Here is a 22,880-nt window from a genome sequence, read left to right as displayed (position 1 = left end):
TGTCCATCCCTCCACTAGAGGAATGTGTCCTGTAAACTGCTGGTGGTGGAGAAGTAATTTATTAAGAAACTTAATTTACCCATTAATTTGTCACCCAGTAGCTTCTGCCCAAAAATATCTGCGCTAATAGTGTCTCACCAAACCTTGTATCACTCCGACTGTGGTGTTTATTTACACGGTGACCTGGGAGTGATTCAATCGGCCTACACTTTCCATCTGTTGGGATGTATTAATAGGCTGAGGTGGTGAAGCACACACACTTTCCGGGTGGGAATGTTGGAGGGTGTAACGCACACTAAATGTTCCTTGTGGAGCAGTGGAATCTGTGATAAATTAGGGTAAACACAGTAAAGATAAGAGGTGCTCAGACTTACTGTGAGCAGGTTATTTTTAAAATAACATCTAAATTCAACTTGTTGCAACACTGAGGGGAAAAATAGTGAGTATTGTTTTTTTTACAGTGTGGTGTATTAAAGGGATAGTTCACATAAAAATAAAATTCACACTTTATCTACTTTCTAATAAAACAGAAAAAACCCAACATGCCTCCAAACTGCTCATGTGTTGTCATCCGAGTGTCTGCAAGCCCCAATTTATATTCCATTGGAAACATGTTGTGTTTCTTCTGTTGTTTTATTATGTCTGAAAAAGTGGTCTTAATTGACTTCAATTGTATTGGATTCTGCTGCAACGCTGTTTACCCCTGTAACTCCAGAAGTGTATTGTGGACTCAGACACTTCACCCACCCCTCTGTCGGCATAGTGGTGAGTAGATAATGAGTGAATTTCAATTTTTCTGTGAACTACCCCTTTAGCTGACACTCTGACCACTAGATGGAGATGTTTCCTTATTGTTCAGAACAGAGATGAAAAGAACAGTACACCAGCAAGCAGCATTGATGTACGTATCTGTACTTAGACTGAGCCAGTGGCAACAGTTTGATCATGATTTATTGATTGGTTTATGGATATACATGTCATGGTACAGCTGAAACAGTACGTGTTGTGTGGGGCCAGTCTGGAGTTACAACAGCTGACTGAGTTCATTTCTGCACACGACACAGGAAATAGATCGCATGATTTTCACCCTGAGATAATCACAACATAGTAAAATAGAAAGATATGATATGTTCAGTAATACAGTAAGGAATATGACAGGTAACACTACAATGATCATCAGTATCACTACGTTGATACTCTCAGTGCTGAAGAGCACTTACAACACTTACATTTCATCAGGTCACATAACAAAAATAATATTTTATTACTATTATACTGATCAGCTACATTCTTCTAACCACATGAAAAGTGGGTGTTGATTGCTGAGGTTCAGCATTGACGAAAGTGAATCACAAGTCTGGTAGTATTGAAGTATTACATCAATAATGACTGAAATCATGTAAATGGAGATCTATAATGTTCCTTTCATCGCTGATCATTTGGTAATATTACTTTAAATTGTATACATTTCATTTAAAGTAAATAGAACGTATTTCACTTCCGTATTTAGCACCCACCTGCCCACAAGCACGCACACGCACACACACACACGCACACACACACACACACACACACACCTTTCCTTAGATAGATGAAAGTCAGATAGATACAGTTTTGGGGCTACACTGTGACAAGTGCCCTTAACTTCTAGTGCTGCAGAAATCATCGTAATGAAAACTGAGATTTACAAAGGGAGGTCAAAGAGTGGGGGGGTTTATAGACACTAGAGCAGAGCACAAACCACCAGCCCAGACCTGTGCAGCGACCTGTGCAGCACCATGCCGACAAACAACTCCAGCAGACCATAACAACACTGGTGCATTGTGGCGTGAGCAAGAGTTGAGCTGAAAATGACTTTGGTTTATCAGGAAACTATGATCGTCAGAGAAATTCTGCAGAAAAGCTATTTTACAAGATACTTGAACAAGTTTGAATATGGGGAGGCATTATAAAAAGAGTCTGCACATACATTTTTTCAAGCACCATACGAAATTGTCTGTGTCATGTTGGTGTTACATAGTGCTGGTTGTGATGAACACGTATATCCTGGCTAGGAAGGAGGTGTGCGTCCCCTGCCTCAGCAGCTTCATCTCCACATCTATTAGAAAGTCTTTGGGCTCTCGCACTTGCCTCTGCAGGTAGACGGCGCCCATGAAGCTGTTTAGCTTCCTGGTGCCGAAATAGCCCTCCCCGTTGCCCTTGGTGACGCTTATGGCAATTTGGTCGCCGGAGTAGGCGGGCGAGGGTCCAATTCGAAAGATCTGTGCTGGGATGATGATGTTGGTCTGGAAGCTGAGCTGGTAGTACGTGATCCGCACAGGAGTGTTCTGACAATCCAAGGAGTTGCTGGCACAGCTGGTCCGCTCACAGCGTCTGAGGACGAGAGAGAGGAATAGTAACAATAATTAGAGCTTGGTATTTCTGGAACATTAAGACTAAACATGTTTGTAAGTGCATTTCATTGACAACTAGAGTAACCACCATGTGGTTTTATGCCTCCGTCAACCAGTGCAGTTTCAGTGGACATACATTTTAATTCCAGGCTCCTATGAGGTCACCATGACCTTTGACCACTAAAATCCTATCAATTAATTCTTGAGTCCAAGCGACAATATCAATTTCAATCTGATCTTTCTTGAGTCAGAGTGAATGTTTGTGGCAGATATAATGACATTCCCTATCGGTCACCGTGACCTTGATCTTTGACCACCAAAATATAATCCGTTGGTCTTTTAAATTTTATGAAATTCCTTGAAGGTGATCCTCAGTATTGGTCGCCCTGGACTAAAACATGGGTTTGTAAGGTCACTGGAACCTTAACCTTTCACCACCAAACCATAAGTTCATCCTCTAGTCAAAATGAACATTTGTTTCAAATTTGAAGAACTTCCTTCAAACCGCTCTTGATATATTATGTTCACAAGAACAGGGCAGACGGACAAATGTCGCTCCGCACTAGCCCCAGCAAGTATTTAGCTTCTATCTACTCTTTGTGAGCCCTGCTACCTGCTGACCCACATGTGCTGTGTGTTTTCTCATGATGCTGGACTGATATGTGGATAGTTGACAAATAATGGTGAAACAGTACTTTTTTAATAAAGTTCCAATGAGGATTACAGTTGTATGAAATTATAATGTTCAAATGCAGAATTTTTTTAAACTGCTAGTTTTCCGTGGATTTTTTGCTGTCCTGTGGTGTGACGGGACGGACGTCACACCACAGGACATTTTCATCCTTGTGAGTCATTGCTATACAAGACTGACCTTAGCTATTATGCTAACTGAAGAATAACACAGTTTAACGTTAATATGTTTAATTAAATTAAAAAAAAAAAAATAATTGAAATTTTTTTTTACACTTTTTTTAAACAATTTTTTAACTACAGCCGTCACACTACAGGACTCTCAAAAAATCACACATTCATTGTCTGACAGAAAGAGTGACATTTATTAAATTAATCAGAGGTTAACAGTCACCTTTCAACATACACAGTACATTCCAACATCTGGGGGGCTTCCTGGTAGTGGGATAAACTGAGGGCCCCTATAGTTGTCCATGTAACTGCCATTTAAAAAATCTGATTTTCCATGTCACGCCACAGGACAGCATTTGTGTTACGAAAGTTATTTTGCTGTAAATACTAATATACTAGTTTTGTGCATATTAAAACCTAATATTAATAAAGTCATTATATACTATATAATGCCAAGGCAGTTAATACCTGCTCCAGATATTTCTGGTTTATTTTGTTAATATGTAAGTTTAATGCTTCACCTATGTTACGGTCACACCGCAGGACATTTTGCGTATTCAGCTTAAAATATAATCAAAACATAACAGATATTTCATACAAAATCATAAGTTTAAAACAAAGTACCATAATATGCATCACATCCATGTGTTGTTTAAGTGGTTAAATGCATCTAAATAAACATTCACACTTAATTACAGAAAAATCATGCGTCATGTCATCCACCCATATATATACATATATATATATATATAATATATATAATATATACACGTATATATGAGATACCATGAAATACCATGTTTCGGTATAAAACAAACACACAACTGGTATCATATGTGTGAAATATAATTAAATGGGCTTAAACTATTTGCATCATGATGCAATAACTCACATAACTACAGCCAAATCATCTTGATCGCCCCCTGGTGTAAGGTACAGGCCATATATTGGGAAAAAGTTTTTGAAAAGTTTTTTCTGTCAGTTACGGTAGTTCTATCACACTGATGTTTTAATGGTTTATTAGTTATTATGTGTTGTAAAACCAGGGTCAAATGGGCATATTGGCAGGACCTCTGCACAGCTTCTCCATGCTATGACCACTACCGGCAGACTCTGGGATATTTTCACTTCATTTTCATACAGTGAGAGGAAGTGGAGCTGCGTCGTCCATCTTTACACATGGTCATTGATCACTGCTGCCTGCTGTGAGGACTCAGTGAAAACTTTGCTGATGCAGACAGGGAGCATCCTGCTGTGTGCAGGACTGTTCCAATCTGTCTTCCAATGCACTGTGACTGCTTATCCATTGCAGATCAGAATTTACAGCCTGGACTCCAACTTGATAAAGTGCACTGTGAAATCTGCCAAACATGTTCTGATGAATTACATGAGTGGCAACTAAGGGGAGAGCAGGAGACGTTCTAATTCAGCCCCATGTCTCCGTGGCTGTCAGGTCCACTTACTTCATGAGAGAAAGATGTCTCTCTGAACTTGGCCAGGCCACGTCACATCACACCGAGGTTAATAAGGTGTCTCTTGATAATTCGGTTAAAAAATAACCTTTAACTGAGGGGAAGGCTGTGTGTGTGTGTGTGTGTGTGTGTGTGTGTGTGTGTGTGTGTGTGTGTGTGTGTGTGTGTGTGTGTGTGTGTGTGTGTGTGTGTGTGTGTGTGTGTGTGTGTGTGTGTGTGTGTGTGTGTGTGTGTGTGTGTGTGTGTGTGTGTGTGTGTGTGTGTGTGTGTGTGTGTGTGTGTGTGTGTCCACTGGAGCGCAGAGCGGGCAGCCCTGCAGACACAGCCCGAGGAAGCACCAGTCTGATCAAAGCCACCTGACTTCATCGCACAGCTCGATGGGAGTCATGTTCATTTACCGGCCAGCTTCTAAAGCTGCCACAGGTTCCCAACTAACAAGCCCTTCTGCAGTATGCTGCACTGTAACCACGTGGATGTACAGTTGTTCTAATAGGAAGTGAGGGGGAACCCAACGAAATAAAACCCTCCACAGATTCACGATGGTGCTTAAAGTGGAGGAATGTCAAGTTTTTCAATGCACAGGATATTGCTAATAATAATAATAATAATAATAATACACTACAGACTATTCCTCCTTATGAAAATATTTAACTTAATCTTACGCCAGGGTCTGATCATAGACTGTGAATAAAATTGATTGACGTGTCTCCACTTCCTCCCACTATCCACAAATGAAGCCAAAACATCCTGTATAAGAATGCTGCCATCTTGCGCAGATGATGTCATTTGGAGCCAGAGTCTGGGCAGTAGCAAGCTCCCACTGATACACACTCTCACCACTTCATAGTCAGTCTTAACCCCTTGTAGACGAATGTCGCGAATTTGCCTCAAACCCCATTCCGGTCTTTTTATCCCACTAATGCCTGATGGTGCAGATACTACACATACCATGAAGGTATTGGAAGTACTCTTCTTCTATCTAGTGGTCGGAGTGGGAAATACATACTAGCCCCTTGGTACTGTGCAGCAAAGTTATTTTGAAATACTGTGATGATGGAACAGCAATGATTGTACAGAAACATATGTGCTTATTCAATTTCAAGCAAAAGCAGCATTAGTATAATAATCTACATACCAGAGACTGGAAAATCTGATAAATTACGGTTATGCCCCATTCTGCCTAATGTCGCTAATTTGCCTCATACCTAAATTTTCTATCTATTGTATATGCAATATTGAAATCAACAATATCCACTTAATTTAGCATCTGTATGACAGCCAAAAACACAAATAATATTTTTTTATATATATTGGAAATTAATTCAGGCAATAAGGGGTTAAATGTCAATCATGATGTTTCGCCCCAAATCAAAATCGTAAACTGCAGCCACCCACTAGGGGGCGATCAAGATGCCTTGGCTTCACATTTGTGGAGCCATCATGTCGTCTATCTCTGCATATGGTCTATGGGTCCGACTTGTTTCTGCAGTGACAACATAACTCAGACAGGAAACAGGCACTTTTTATGCTTTTGAAGTAATTAAAAGAGAAATGAGACTCACGTGTCTGAAACCTTCTTGTAATTCGGAGGACAGCTGAAGGAGAGACATCTGAAGCCTCCCTGCAGGTTGTAGCAGGTCTGTGCATGTGAACAGTTGTTGGTTCCAGTTGTACATTCATCAATGTCTGGAAATAAAAAAAAGAGGAAAAATAAAAACTACATCAGTTATGTTTTTTTATTTAGGTTATTTTGATTCTGAACCCCCCCCCCCTTTTTTTTGGTTGAAATTCAATCATATAATTGAGTGTAGCTCATGATGCACTTCATTTGTGCAAACAGGGAAATTTGTGTTTCACTTATGAGAGAAGAGGGGTGTTCACTAACCTACAATCGTACCACCAGATGCCACTAAATCCTACACACAGTTGTTAAATAGCTCAGGTAAGTCGATATTTTTTAAAGTGGGTCAGACCGAGGGGAACTTCCCCTCTCCCTCCGGTGTCTGTGTTGAACCAAGCTAAGATAATAACCTCGTAGCTCGCCTGTAGTATAACTTGAAACCTACAGATATAGAGGGGCTTCAATCTCCTCATTTAACGGTAAGGTAGCTTCTCTTCTCAAAATGTCAAACCTTTCCTCCAGAGCGTTAATGTTAATTGCTTGGATGAAATTGAGGAACTTGAACTTTGCCTGAACATGAACAGATCCATCTCGTTTCCACTGAGGCATCTGCTAATCGAGACTGTGTGACATGACTCTGTCAAACCAAAACTTTAGACCTGACTCGACTTCCTTCATTATCAACCCAGAGTTGACAGATATAAAGTAAGGTTTCTTTAGTTTAATCCTCTGTTTCTTTTAACAAGCTTCAGGGCCATTTGAAATGATTTTTCACAGACACACGAAACATGAGAGGGCCTGAAGAAGGTCGAACTTCCTCTGGCAGACACAATAATCAGCTACGTACTGCATTTTTACCAGAGTTCTATTTAGTTTTTATTCCAAATAGAAGCAGGAATGACATACTGCAGGAGTTCATGATATCACAAATGAATCAGGTTTACACTTTACATTTTTAATTTGATCAATTACGAGTTGCTTTTAACCCTTACTCTCCAGTTTCCAAGTCGTGGCAAAATACAAGTGTTACCTCATAGCAATAGTGTTCCTAGTTTGAATCCCAGTTTGGCTGGGATCTTTCTCCAGGCCCACAGTCCAAAGATATGCAGATTGGGATGAGGGTTAAACGGAGACTCTGAATTGACCGTAGATGTGAATGTGAGAGAAAATGGTTGTTTGTCTCTGTATGTTGGCTCTACGATACTAATGTGACCTGTACTTGGTGTACCCGCCTCGCACCTTCAGTCAACCGGGATTGGATCCAGCAGGCCCCCCCCTCCATGACCCTCAAAGGATAATGGAGGGATGGTTGCCATGGACATTGAATTATGGGAGTTAAAATCTCTCAAGAAATGGGTTCAGTTTTCTCAGTTTTATTCAGGTATGTATATAAATGTTCATTGAAGCCTCACCTTTGCAGGTGCGTCCATTGGCCGACATGGTGTATCCAGTAGGAGGACAGGAACACTGATAACTGCCAGCAACATTAACACACTTGAAAGAGCAGAGGTTCCCAATGCTCTGAGAGCACTCATCAATGTCTGTTAAAACACACACACACACACACACACACACACACACACACACACACACACACACACACACACACACACACACACACACACACACACACACACACGTCAGATAGGAGCCCTGTGTAGAATCAAAGCCATGTTCAAATTAGCACTTTATGTGAGTTCTCTACACTTGTGTCCAGTCTGGGGGAAGAATGAAACAAGGCCCTGTTACCCCAGACTGAATACAACTTGAGAATCAAATGACATTTTATTATATTTGTATATTACCAAATCATAACATACATTGTCTCAAGGTACTTTACATAGAAGGTCAAGACCTTAAAAACTATAGAGAAACCCAAAAATTCCTATAATGAGAAGCAGTTTGTCAACTCTGGAGAGAAAAACTCCCTCATTTCCTGGAAGAAACCTCTAGAAGCAGACTCAATGTGGGCGGCCACCTGCCTCGACAGGTTGGGGTGAGAAGAAAAAACAATAAAAGTGATAATTATGGATGTAAGGATGTTATGAAAGATAGCAGCAACAATTCATATGATAATGATAATAATAACAATGAATGTTAGAACGTTCATTAAAATAATGTGACAAGTATTTTTAATATAACAACTTGAAGCTGAACTTCATACAAGATGTCCTGTTTTCTCTAAATCCGAAGGGTACACAGTAATGGATGCCACCAGACTACTAGCATATTTAGTTCACCCATAAATGAGCCAATAGTACTTACACATTGTTCCTCAATTACTGATGGAGATTTTGCATCAATACTGGGCCACAGACTTCAGGGTGACACAACTACATGATAATGCATTTTGAGTCATGGGCCAGTAGTGTCTTTCATAAATTGTCACTTACATCAGTTGATTTGCAATACACAGTGTAGGCCAGAGTGGGCCCCCATTATAAAATGATTATGATGTGTTATGGGGAAGTTTGCAAATATTACTGCATACATATTAATATATTAAATACAATTTTCAAATATCACTAATATTACTATATGAATAACTACACTACAGGGTATTCACATTATAAGCTTCTGCCATTACAAAGTTTTTCCTGGAGTTATACAAGAATGAGAATCCTTGTCGCCATCAGCATCTTCTCTGAGGAGGACGTGAGGGACGTTGAGGACATGGGGGACGGACGGAGCATGTACTGGTTCTGGGTCTGAACTACCATCACTAACCGAGCTGCACCGAGGAAGCAGCACAAGGTCGTTTCTGATGAAGTTTTTGTTTGGGGGGTTCGCTTCATGTTTGATAGGTGATATTTTTTTCCCAGGGAGACAAACACAGCAAAGCCACGCCCTACTCTGCTTCTGATTGGCTTACTCAGATAGTGTTATCCAACTAACCAATTACCACTCCTCATACCTGAACCAACCAAACCACCCAACAGCTTCCACTGTCCTAGGCAAAAAGGCTTGCAGGACACTACTGAATGATGCACACAATTTCCACCTGGTCACTGTAAGGCCATTATTTAATAGATCCCACTTCAATCTGTTCTGGTCTGCACCAGCAGTGCTGTGTAACCTTGGAAAATACCTTCACAGGTGTGTCCGTCCTCTTTCAGGTGGTAGCCTTGGCGACAGTAGCACTGGTAAGAGCCGTACATGTTGGCACACTCCTGGCCACAGGGATTTTTGTCGCATTCATTCACATCTAAGCACAGAAGAGAAAAGACACGATTGAATATTATCCGATGTCCTACAGACAAGGGTAGAGATGTCAGATAGTTTAGAGAACTCTCAGCCACAGGCCCATTGGTTTCTAATAAAGATTATGTACAGTACCTCATTTGATGGCAATTTTGTTAAATAGCAGGGCAGAGGAAGAAATAGTGCATTTGACTCTTAAGGAGTGGATTAGTGTGATATACTATTTCCTTGCAGCAATGTGTGTGCATTTGTGTGTGTGTGTGCGTGTGTGTGTGTGTGTGTGTGCGTGTGTGTTACTCTACGTATATCTTTGAGAGGACCATTTTAGGCACCTTGTTTTAGGGTTAGAATTAGGTTTAGAGTTAGGGTAAGGCATTAAGTTTTGATGGTTATGTTTAGGGTAAGGGGCTAGGGAATGAATTATGTAAATGAGTGTTCTCCCTAGGATAGAAGTACAAACTTACAAACAAAAATATATCATACAAGATTGTCACACATGCACATTTGAGTCTTTTTGACATTACAAAGATGATTTCCTGATGCCATCTGTTAATAAACTGCTTCAAGTGTCCGGAACAAATTAAACTGAAAAGCACGTCAGCACCTAATCATGCTGCTCAGACAAACTTTCATAATAAACCGTGAGAAATCTAAAGCTTCACCTTTGGATCGTGAATAGACACATTCACACCTTGATTAAGATCCCTGGATAATAGCTGTGACAAGCTTAACTAATGTGAATCATGCTCCTTGGTCGGCTGGGCTCCTTTAAGCCAGATGACAGACAGCACCTGAACCTGGACACCATTATGCAAGCACTGTCTGACAAAGTGACATTCCACCAGAAACCAGGTTTTTACTGATAACAAAGACTTCCAACGACTCATAAACACTTTTCCATCATTATATGATCCCAAAAAGTCTATGCCAAGCCTGCTTTTGTTCTCCCCACCCAAGTTCAAGGAAAGTACAACAGTCCATCTGAACAAGGTGGCATTTAAATCAATGTAAAACAAAAAAGGAAGAAGAAAAAAAACAGCTTACCTTCACAGTTCTTGCCATCGAATGCTAGCGAGAAGCCAGCCGTGCATGAGCAGTGGTAGGAGCCTGGGGTGTTTTCACAGGTCTGGGCACACAGCCTGCCGGGATAGCGCCAGCATTCATTCACGTCTGTCAGTGCAGGAGTAAGAGCTATTAGACAGCAGGCAGACCTCCGGGCCACCGAGGACTCTACGCCACTTCTCATTCAGACACAAACTCAGTGATGTGAGTGGAGACTTTTTCAACTGGTAGAAAATTTCTCATATTCCTAGTGTAATTGTGTGGGAATCCTTTACTTTGACACACAGCTGAAACCTCCTCAAGGTTTGATTGGCCAAGCCCTTCTCTTTTTAAATAATTCATAGACGATTACATTGTTTATTAATGATAATTAATAATCTGCACATCCATCAATAATCTAAAAACTATTACAGGCGTATTAATGTGGTGCATTTTTCATGTAGTGTTGTAAAGCCATCAGTCTGCCACGTCCTCTCCACCCCTGTCATCACACTATATAATGGATGCTTCCTCTTCACCAGTTTCTGCGCATCACCACCCACTTCCTTATTGAAATTACCAGATCTGTTTATACTAATGATGCCCCCTGAGCTAGTAGGAGTGTTTCTTATGTTGGATCATGAACATTTTTCGACTTAACATTTGCCATTAGTGTGGTTAATAGAACAAAAAGGACTTTGTATGTTGATCTAATTTATAATGTCACCATTCAAGTTTGTTTTTTCCTCCTGCACTATCTCGATGGACTTTCTCTTCCTCCTCCATGGTGATGGAGACCCACCCACAACTGAGTTTATTGCAATAAGAAATGTCAGTGAAGATTTTAGGATATGGTAATTATTAATGAGTGAAGGCGGGGCAGAAAAAACAAGCTGTAAACACAACACTGACCTGATGTCACCGGCAACATTATCATTCATTCGGATTCGATTTTCTTTCAACATGATGAATGTTACTCCATTACTCTCTCTGCTTTTAGCTCCGTTTTGGTCATCACCAACTCAATTTGACAGGTTGCTGCTAAATGCACCTCTTAGTTTACCAGTTCGTTGCTAATCTGATCTGTGTGCTGTTGTGAACAGGTGAGTGTGAAGCGGGTTTATCAGAGCTTTTAGCGGAGCTGTCCAAAGTGACCAGTAATTGTGTTGATGAGAGCAGAGACACTGACCCAAACAACAAAGCTGTGGTCCTTAAAGCTAAAAACAATGATCTGAAAAGGTGAGGAACATGAATTCTCCAGTTAAATCATGAAGACTTTCATAATGACTCATCTATTAACAACTCTATCACCTACTCCTCATCTCTTTTGCTATTCAACTCTCTGTGGGTGTATCACAATCAGATTTTGGCACAATATCAATAAGACAATCATGTTGTTGCTGTCGAACATTAAATCTGTTCACTCATTCCCTGTCAGCTGTCATTTAAGTCATTAGCTACAACCCTCCTCCACCCCGACCACTTCCACACTTAATATTCAGAGCCCAGCTGAGTCCACTCATCATCATATTCAGATCACATATTGTATAAAAAGATGGACCATGCATTTCCACTGCCTCTAGTAACTTAAGTATTAAGCTAAAATATCCTGTATACGTGTGCCACCATCTCGTACTCTTAAAGTAATTTCAAAACTTGTGTGGTAGCTATCGGGGGGTTGAGCTGTGGTACTGAAGTCTCGCCAATACACAGGCTCAACCAATCACGAGTTGGTCTTAGCTGTCAATCATTACGTTTCTAAATTACTTCTGCCTCACCCCCCTCAATCAACGGGGGTCTAATCACCTACAAGTCTTTAATATCTCATCACTTTCTCCTCTTGCTGTGCCTGGCAATAACAATTTGTTTAATTGTCAGCTGAAGTCTTTCCTGATTGAACTGCACATTTGGGTGATAATTGCTTTTGGGTCTGTCACTACAACTGTCATCTGTCACAAAAGACCAACTGAAGTTATTTTATTGATTGTTAATGTAACAAATTTGGTCATGCAGCTTTCATTTGGCCTGATGGTATTTTTCACTTGCTTACAATTATAGGACTATTGCTTTTTTGCAGGGTTGTAGTTCACCCACTGCTCTGCTTATTACCAAGACAAAGAGGCATGGCTACCTCATCCCTGTGCTTGCCTCTCTACATTAAGTCCCTGTTAGATTAGACTTTTAGGCCTTAGATGGCCCCACTCCTAAATAGTTCTCAGATTGATTGACCTGCTATGTGCCCTCTTGCTTGCTGAGATCGATGGGGGAGCCCTGCTGGTTACTCCCAGGTCACAGCTTGTGACAAAGGGTGACCAGGATTTTGCCATTAGAGCCCCAACACAATGGAGCTCTCTGCCTGCTATATATAAACACTGAGTCCCAAGTTGTTAAAATGTTTGACATAAGCTTTTATTCACGATAATTGTTTATATTGATTTCATCTTCTTCACAGTTTCTTCTGTTCGTTTAGGCACTCTGTAACATTGTTTCAATGCCGTATAATATAGTTTTTTATGATGATAATATTAATTACCATACCTATTCTAAAGTCCTTATTCTCTTTTGTTTTTTGGGGATTATTCTTTGTGAATGGAGTTTACTCAGGTGACAAAAGTTGAAATAGTGAGACCTGAGCAGAAGGAAGCTGTATGATAAATAGCTCGAGAAAAGCTAGGTTCGAAAGTGAACCTGGACTTTATATTTATCAAGAATAAGCCACCAATTCTAAAATACTTTCTTTATAAATAATATTAAATATATTTGACCAATACTTGGAATTAAATAGCACAGGATCAATAACCCCCATTTTAACTGATATGATTTTCAGAGCTAAATCTTACATTGTTATTACTCTGTCTACTGAAGTTGAACTTAGGAATTTAGATGTTTTTTGCATCCGCAGCATTTTGGCTTCAAAAACTGTTTAGACAACTGAACCTCCAATCTGTTTTTCATCATTTCCTAGACTTGACATTGGTATACGTACCACTGCAGACTTTGTGGAGCGCATCATACTGGTAGCCCGTCTGACAGTCACAGCGGTAGCTGCCAGGAAGGTTGTGACAGATCTGGCCCACTCCACAGCGGTGCGTCCCCATCTGACACTCATCAGTGTCTAGACAGGCAGAGAAAGAGAGAAAGCACTTCAGCAATGGCCCACTCTGCAGCCTTCTGGGTCTGGAGCCCAGGTAAACTCCCCTGCTCACTGCTCACCCTCCCTCTCTCTCTCTCACACACACACACACACTCTCTCTCTCAGAGCCATCTCAGTTTTAACTTAAGATGCCACCTTTGGACCTGGTAAATTGTAATGGGTTATTTTTTTGTAGTTTGTAGTATTCAAGATCAATTATGTACTAAACGGGTTTGACTTGGTTAAAGAGATCTAAATCTAAACTATTAAATACCTTAGGACAGACCTTCTTTTTGTATTTGGTGTTGTGAGAAGTTATGCCAAGCGATATGAGGCTTTTCTTCATTACTGAGTCTCTGGAAAGAAATCACATAAAAATGGTCGCTAAGGGCTCCAGCACATGAGCCAAGTAAACTTATGTGACACATTGTTCTAACTTAGCATTGTCTGAGAAGAGGCCCAGTCTCAGACACTAAAACCCTCTGGACTAAACAAGTGGTTGATCAGTCTAAAAAGACAAGAGTCTCCAGTCACATGTTACCATCTCTTTGAAGGCTATACGCAGGCAAGGCAGGGTTTTGTGTTAAAAACTAACATCAGCATTCTAGTGGTATGGTCTGACCCAACTGAAAGAAACTCCTTCCTTCGGTGTGATCACATATAAAACCAATGCATCGACACACATATCCACAGCAGATGATGCAAACAGAGCAAATGTATAAATGTCTATGCAAGTTGACAATGTTCAGCAAAAAAGTTGCGTGATGCTCTGTTTATCAGGGTTGAGAACCAGAAACGGAGGACAAACTTAGTCTACATATGTACATGTGGTCACCTGGAGTCAGAAAATACAATACAAATTCTGAAGCCAACTTTATATAAACAGAACAAACTAGGAAAGGGCTTGGAGCAAAATCGGTGGAACCAGTTAGCCAGTTAGCTATTCAGTTTCTAAATAAATCCAAAAACAGTCCAGCATCTGAAATTGGACCAGAAATTTGACTTTCTGTGGTATGTTCAGTCAATAAGATGAGCTCTATGACAACATTATCACTGATAAAGGAAAGCAACACACTCACTCACCGACACACTTGGCTCCATCGGGGCTGGCGTGGTATCCGTGGCTGCACATGATGAGCTTCTGCTGGCACGTGAAGGAGCCCACAGTGTTGATACAGTTAGAGCCGGAGCTGCACGGCTCACTCAGGCTCTTACACTCATTTATGTCTGCAGGAACAGGGTGAGAGGTAAACCTTACGACTGCTCAACATTATTACAGCTCCACAGGAGAGTGATTGAGGAGGTTTAATCCTGACTGACAGGTCTGAGTCTATTTCCTCACAGTTACTTCGACAGGACGACTATGGAGTTGTGTATTTACTTGTTGGTGGCAATTATGCCTTCTCAGTATGTAGTGGTTCCAATACTCTAGAAGGAGATTAAGAACTGTAGAAGTGTGGATGCTTGTAGTCATGGGGTTCCAAAAAACTGATCTCACTAAAAAAGCATTTGGACTTTTAAAGGCCCCTTAAAATTAAAAAATCTTATTCTCAGTTTTAATTCTGTGTAACAATAAAAGTAAAAAAGCAAACAAACAAAAACAGAATTTCTGTCGCTTCTCTTCCTTTAAAGTGACTCATCCTGCCCTTAGGGGCACTAAATATTTTTGCGTCTAACGGTAATGCTTTCTGGAATTTTGAACTCCCTCCATTTGACCACAAATTCTGCCAGTTAGCGACCGGAGCACACTTTCCGATTCATCTGTTAAATCTGCAGGCGCAGACTGTCATGGCCGACATGACTTTACATGTTGAGCTGTTAGTTACCTGTCAACTCCTGCCACCTGAAGCACATTCAGCGCTATTGACTACTGTAAACATCAATCAATTTCCACTACAGGTCCCTCCACAGGTTTGTGTTCTTACAGGACACATGTAGATTAAGTAGAGCTCTGACGTCTGTTTCACAAGGTCATTAAATAACTAAAGAAGAACCACAAAGACAGGAAGGTTGAATTACAGTTAGTGATGTCCTTCAGCCTTTAAGCAGCACTAAGAGTCGCAGACACATCTAAATGTTGATCTGGAAAAACAAGATGATTTACAGAACCTTTGTAGAAAGACTGATCAGTGCAGTTTCCAGAGCAATACATGCAGGGAGTCATTCAGACATATTCTATCTATACCTCAGACACATTATTTCCCTATTCCCAGATCAAAATGTTTCTACAAACACTGCAAGTCTTTTTAGGAACAGTGAGGTCTGAGTCTTTTAAAATATATGTATAAAAAAGGGTGAAAAAAGTGAAAAAAAGGAACTTCCTGGAGTCTGGTGACCAGGCAACTACTGAAAAAATCCATCACATCCATCTGTTATTTTTACATCCAAAATGTATAACATTAAAAAGGAAATCACAAAAGCCTGTAACAATTAATTTAATACAATTCAAATAACCTATTATCTTTGATGATAACATATCCCTGAACTATTAAAGCACATGAAATCTTTAAAAAAATAATAATAATAACAATATATCAAAAGGCAATTTGACAACATTTGCAAAGACAAAGAGAGTAAATCCTGGACCCAGACACATTGCTCCAGTCATGCTGCTCCATGTCTGCAGGCTGTTCCTGAAAAACAACCTCACAATGGAATGGAGGTGTTCAAAGAGGCAAAGCAGGACAAGGTGCACTGAATCTCCTCTGAAGATAATTTATTTTACTCCACTCTCTATTAGCTCTTTAATGGTCAAGTGTAATGAGTTTCTTTTAGCCAGAGGAGAGCAGCTCAGACAGTCTCTTACCAATGCAGTTTCCATGCGAGTCCTGTGTGAAGCCGCTGATGCACTTGTGTTTGGCATTGCACAGGAAGGAGCCCACTGTGTTCTCACACACGAAGCCCTTCCCACAGTTATGGGTCCGCAGCACACATTCATCAGTGTCTAAAAGAAAGAAAGAATAAACATGGCTGAAAAAAAACAGGAACCAAAACAATCCACATTCTATTCCACTGTAAGAGTTTCACATGAGCCCTCAGCTCACCAAGCTTCAGCCTCAGCTCCTGAGTTTTTAACAGGACAGTAGGTGGCACTGTGGCTCAAGCAGAGAATGAACACACGCAGCATTCCAGAAATTCAAACTTCCACTCTGTCAGTGTTTAACTCCAGGAAAAATACCCCTCCCATAAAAAGTATCGCTTGTTCCAACTCGGCAAATAACAGAAGTTGAAGCAAACTTCTTAAGTGACAGTTATTGGATCTTATGAGCGATGGATGGAGTTTAAATGGAAGATTCTTGCTTTTGTGCCGGGAGCCTATTTCTCTGCCGTTCATGTTATATTAGGTCCTGTGAGATTTGTCCCGAGGTGCAAAAGGCAGAGGGGCATTCATTAGGAACCTCTTTTACCAATCATCATCAGAGAGACACATCGCAACAGAGAGCTCTCCTTTCTTTTATGCAGCTAATTAGGTTCTTTTGCATGTTGGATGGTCGACTAAATATTACCTTCATTATCCAGCTACATTGATTAGTCCTCCCCTGGTGCAGAGAACTGAAGACACAAGTCAGAGAGTTGGAACGCACTTTCCTGCCTCTCTGAGAGATTATCTTGTCATGTGCTGAACCTGGAGCATCTGCTGAAACACTAACAGCGCCAGAAAAATATTGATCTTAATGAAGCTGAGGTTGTCATGGCTGCAGACATACAAGTGACACAGTATGGCAGGAATTGCAAAATTAAAACGAATGGAAATAGTGCGTATGATTGTCCATTTTCTTTCATTTCTACAGGCTATTTCACAGGTTTTTGTAGTTTTCTGTAACTCATGTTGATTACATTCATCTGAAAAATAGACTGAGGGGGGAATTGAGCCTCTTTGAAATCAACTTTGTTATCAACGATGCCACTGCTATTCATGATGTGCTACATGGTGATCATGTCCTCAGGGTTTGGTGAGTCATCAGGAGGCCTGTTCAGGACAAATTATTTGGGGTTTGCAGCGATACAATTAGAAAGGGCGACAGAGGGGACGTGATGATAAACGTTAGGACCAGAACAGCATGTGTCTGCGTACGTGAACATTTATTACACACAGCCTCAGTGACTTGTGTACTGTTCCCTGCTTTATCCTCTATAAACATTTGATAATCTGGCAACTATAAGAGAGACACTCCAACACAACGAGCTTCGGCCAAATGTAAATGTTGTGTGTAAGTGGTGTCATGAACTTGAAGATTGTGACCACGACTTAATATAAACGAATATCATGAGTTTTAACTTTATGTACTGCAGCCAAGTACCACCAGGAACGTGTATAGGAGGAGGGTATATATTGGACTAATTTCGTTCACTTCCAACCTTCAGTGTCAATGAAAGTAGGAGCTTAATGCACCCGTCATATATCTCAGGGGAAATTAAAGTGTGGAGGTCGAGGATGGTGTGTAGGCATGTAGCAAGTCTGTGTCATTGAATTTAACTGTTGCCATTTCACCATTGCGCTCATTTTCTAGCCTTAATCAAGTATTAAATCTAACTTTGAAAGTATAATCCCTCAAGATTAAAAGGCCTAGCTTTTGATGCAATCAGCATTTATCCAGCATCTGCCATTTAATAAACTGTATGTACATCCTGCAACTTCCTGTCTATTTGCTACTTAAGTAAGAGATGGGAATAGCATTCACATTTATTTAAATATTTAAAGGATGTGGGTTCAACAAAACATCACATAACGTTTAAAAAAGAGCAAAAATCTAATACTACCAGCAGGGCCCCCCCATCGATCTCGTTAAAGGATTTATTTGCCGGTGACATTTAAAGCACAAGGCTGTTCCTCAGAGTTCTGATTAAGAACAGTCGCCATTTTAAATACCCAGAATCCACTGGTAAGAGTAAGACCTGACACATATTTTTACTGATAACTACACAAAGTTAATAGTTAGTATTTATGACAACTATCTAGCCTGAACCTGTTATGGGATAACAACATGAGTTATAAATGTTGATGTTAATATATATATATATATACATACACATGTGGGTAATGATGACAGTATATATGATAACTTATGATATGATTTGCTCAAAATGTATTTTGGGTATTTAAGACTCCGTTCTTCATTAGAAGTCTGAGGAAGAGTTTTGTGCTAAAAACATCAATGGCAAATAAATCCTTGAACGGGAGCTTTAGGTGTGTGAATTATCACTTTTTCAACTATGATCGAGGCTGAGCACAAAGCGTTTCAGCATTGCTTATTCAGCAGGATTGTTTGTCATGTTCTCTTCATGTTCTTCTTCTCTCTTGCTGTTCACCACTTCCTTCAGCTGTGTCACAGCTGGTTCTTGATGACTGTTGATCATCATAAATGTGCCTTAAGATCATAAAACTGTCATTTTCTTTATTGAAACATCAGCAGTTTGTGAACAAACCAGTCAGCCTTTGGTTGTTTATCTGACTACTGTAGAATTCCACAACCTGCAGGAGGCCATTAAAGCACACTTGCTGTTACCAAGGTAACTATGGATACAGCCAAATTAACCCTAATTGAGATTGAATGATTATTAAGGCATACTTTAACCATATTCAATTTGCTTACTATGATTAATGATTAATACCTAACTAACCATGAGCAATTCATCCAAAAAGCAAGAGTTAGAAAAACAAAACTTTCTTTCTTATTTTTTGTTGTTTTACTTGTCTACTCAAAGAAAAACACAAATCTGTACTTCACCTCAAGAAAGACATCATCAGTATTTCCGCTGACTACCTTAGTGGCTCTGGAAATGACTGCTGGGTAAATTGTCTTAATGAAATATGTCGGGAACAATAAACTCACCCTCGCAAACACCGCTCCTCAGCTGGTAGCCTGCAGGACAAGTGACCTGCAGCTCGCATACAAATGAGCCCACTGTGTTCACACAGCGCTCGCTAGGCCGACAGCTGTGGGTGTTGGTCACGCACTCGTCCACATCTGCAGGAGAAGACAAACGGTGACTGTGTGAAATGACGTGTGGTGTGTATGTATGTAATTCCCCTTCCTCTGCACGAATGACACACTGATGGAGCTCAATAAATCAACACCAGATGGACCTAGGCAAATCAAGTTTTGGACACTAACAAAGTTGTTTCTCACATCTAGGAGTTGGAAGCTTAGCACAATTCTGGGTTTTGCCTCTGCCTGTGTGAAATGTGCCTGTTGGCTTCGGATTTCAGCTGAAAACACAAAGTCATTCACGTTGCACAGTCATAAGTCGTGGAAAAGAGGTTTTCAAATTAACAGCAAATGTTTTTCTGTTGTTAAAAGGAGAAGAAAAGCACTTTAGCGATAATCATACAAGCTGTTTTCAGATATGAACTCCGCACCGTTGGGTCCGGACTTGCCTCAGAGTTTTTCTTTCCCACCTGAACAGCGCAGCAGGAGATTCTCCGCTCTGTCTCACTCTGGAGTATTCAGATGAGGGGCTGTGCAGCCGGCACAGGCAGGACCTGACGTATAAAATCTGATAGAGACCACGTCTTCTTTTCATAGCCCATCGACACCAGGACCAGCCCTAATCACAGAAAGCTCTACTGACATCTTCATCTGTGTCTTCTGCACATGACACTGCTTTTTCATCCTGAGACATTTGTATTCTTTTTGTTTTTCAGTTTTGCCTCCGTTGTACACCAGGATCCGCTGTTGCTTTCTCACAGGCTCATTCAGACATTCTCCCAAGTACTTACTACAGGGCCAGAAAAAGTCTGGAGGCTGTGACTCGGACATTTGTGTTCTCACAAACATCCCCTCCTGAGAATGTTAGGAGATTATCCAGAGTTCAGAGCCCTAAGTGGGCAGGTCAATAGGGGCACAGAGACAATGCACAGGTATAGTTCTAGCTCACACGAAAATGGCAGATATGTTTACGTTGATGCTAAAGATTAAAGCTTCACTGATCAATGATTTATATTTACAATGGACCAAGTGACTGTATGCAATGTAAAAAATGTAACTCGTAGTGATTGACCCACGGAGATTTACTACCTGTATCAGTTCTCATCCTTGAAGCCCAGCAACTACACAGCACACTGACAATGTGAGCAAGTCATTGTTTAGCATTTAGCATCTAACAGGCCAGCTTGTAAAGGCCGGCACCCGAAACCAATGTGCCCAAAAACCACACAAGCAAATGAATTCTGATGTGGTTCAGTTTGTTAGGGATGGGTTATTGACAATAGTTTGTATTTGGCATACAAAGACTTATGAGGTCAGTGATTATATATCAATGACTTGTTCCACGATTGTTCTGCTGCCTACTGGCCAATAATATTGATTAAAACTGATCTGAGGACCACAGCATTTAGCATACCAATATTGATGTTCTCAGGTAAATGTTGAAGCTGTTCAATAAGTTCCAGCCGACTAACTTATTGGCAGCTAATCCTACAAGCTGATGATAGTGATTATTGTTTGGTCGTCGCTACAGTGAGCTCATGGATACCTGTCTCGCTGTTTAAAGATTAAAATAAATAAAAAATCAAGCCTAATATGGATTGAGGGTTTTTGGTGTGTTGCATTGTGTAGTGCAAGAGTAAATAGAATATATTAAAATGATTTGACTGTTCTCGAGCAAAAACAAAAAAAAGAAGCTTATTTGTGTCTGATAAAAGAGTAAACAAATGTGGATTTTATCAGTCAAACAGCAGCGTGGCTGTACAATCGCTGTTGATTTATGACACTTGTGGGCTCGGGCCAACACAGTGGTTCCGCGCTCGGTTCAGGCTCAACTTTATCAAACTGCTGCGTTCTCTTATCATGCATTGCAGTGAATGGATGATCATCTGGACACACTGATAGGAATGGACTGGGATTATACTGCATCTCTGCAAATGTGTGTGCATGTAAAAGATATTCAGATCAGAAGATCACCTCAAACTCACAGGGGGTACCTCACCAACTTGTTCTGGGACCAGTCACCAGGGTGACAGTCTACTACACCATGCATACTCATTACTACATTATTCCATACTGCTTATTTATATCATACCATCAGTGCTCAGTAGTTAGTAGTAGTTAGATACTGAATAAATTATTTCATGAGTATTCAGTATCCATTGCTAATTTATTACAGTAGCATTAGTAGTCATTAATTCCTTGTTACAATAGTGATGAGTACTCCTGCTGCTCTACTACATTATTACATTAGTCAGTAACAGTTGTGACCATACCCACAAAATCTGTGCACGGATAGAAGCAGACAGCTGTTAAGTTTCTCAAAACTGCCTCAGTACCACATTTTGCAATGAAGGCACCTGCGCACACACACTCGCACGAGGTATGTGAGTGAAAACAAACTCTGCCATGCTATGCGGCTGGTAAATATGACCCAATCCACAGGGAACCAGACAAAAAAGGTCTTGAACAAATCTGCATGAAGGACTCAAGGCTTACAGACAAAAACAAGAAGTAGAGGGGAACATATTCTCCTGTGTTGCCTGCGGATCTGCTGGCAGTCCCTTGTTGGAACGCCTTCCTCGACTCTCAGAGCTTTTGCCACAGGGAATCTGAATGAACTGTGTGCCTTACAACACTTCTGAATGGGGAGAAGGAGGAGGAAAAATACTGATCTGACGTTCTCAGCATGTACCTGGTGTGTGAGTAAAACCCTGCAGCTTATTTCCCTTGAGGTAATTCAGCTCAGAAAACTATACAGGCGTCACCCCTCAAAGTAGAGAACTTATTTAATTATATAAAACCCTCTGTGGAGCTACAGGAAAGACATTTGACTTACTCACTAGAATTAAGAGTTTTCCTTTTTGCCATTGTATCGTTGTGTAGAGTCTACAGATGCTGTGAAGGCAGTGCACTGATGACACACTCTTGATTTGGGGCCTGCCTTCTTAAATGTCCCAGAGAGACAGCGGTTGTCTTGGTTGTAGTGAGGATATTTTCAGGGGCGAATCCCACTGACTCCACCCTGTCCTCTGGGCCTTGTGCTCCGTCAAGCCTCGGGATAGATGGGACTGCTTCCAGTGTTTGCATATTGCCACTGGTGCAGAAAGTCGCCTTCGCCTTCCACCACAGGGTTTCTGGGGTCTGGCATTATATTCAGTGCGTCATTAAAGGAAGAAAAAAGAAAAAAGTATAGGAAAAAATGCCTATTGCCTTAAGGTCCCTACCTTC

The 22,880-nt window shown here is 40.7% G+C and overlaps 1 protein-coding gene across 1 annotated transcript in view; it reads right to left on the bottom strand.

Annotated features, from left to right (window-relative positions):
* Positions 1-2,012: 2,012 nt before the first annotated feature.
* Positions 2,013-22,880, bottom strand: part of fbln2 (fibulin 2) — a 72,170-nt gene continuing 51,302 nt past the window's right edge. Inside the window, exons 8-16 of the mRNA XM_061070519.1 lie at positions 19,557-19,691; positions 16,529-16,666; positions 14,806-14,949; positions 13,576-13,704; positions 10,593-10,718; positions 9,436-9,552; positions 7,760-7,888; positions 6,289-6,412; positions 2,013-2,373 (exon numbers count right to left, since the gene is read on the bottom strand). Coding sequence (XP_060926502.1) covers positions 2,013-2,373; positions 6,289-6,412; positions 7,760-7,888; positions 9,436-9,552; positions 10,593-10,718; positions 13,576-13,704; positions 14,806-14,949; positions 16,529-16,666; positions 19,557-19,691 — 1,403 coding nt within the window. The remainder of the gene's footprint in view (positions 2,374-6,288; positions 6,413-7,759; positions 7,889-9,435; positions 9,553-10,592; positions 10,719-13,575; positions 13,705-14,805; positions 14,950-16,528; positions 16,667-19,556; positions 19,692-22,880) is intronic.

Source organism: Limanda limanda, chromosome 4, assembly GCF_963576545.1.
Source record: "Limanda limanda chromosome 4, fLimLim1.1, whole genome shotgun sequence".
NCBI classification, from domain to species: Eukaryota; Metazoa; Chordata; class Actinopteri; order Pleuronectiformes; family Pleuronectidae; genus Limanda; species Limanda limanda.
This window is presented reverse-complemented; position numbering and strand designations above follow the sequence as displayed.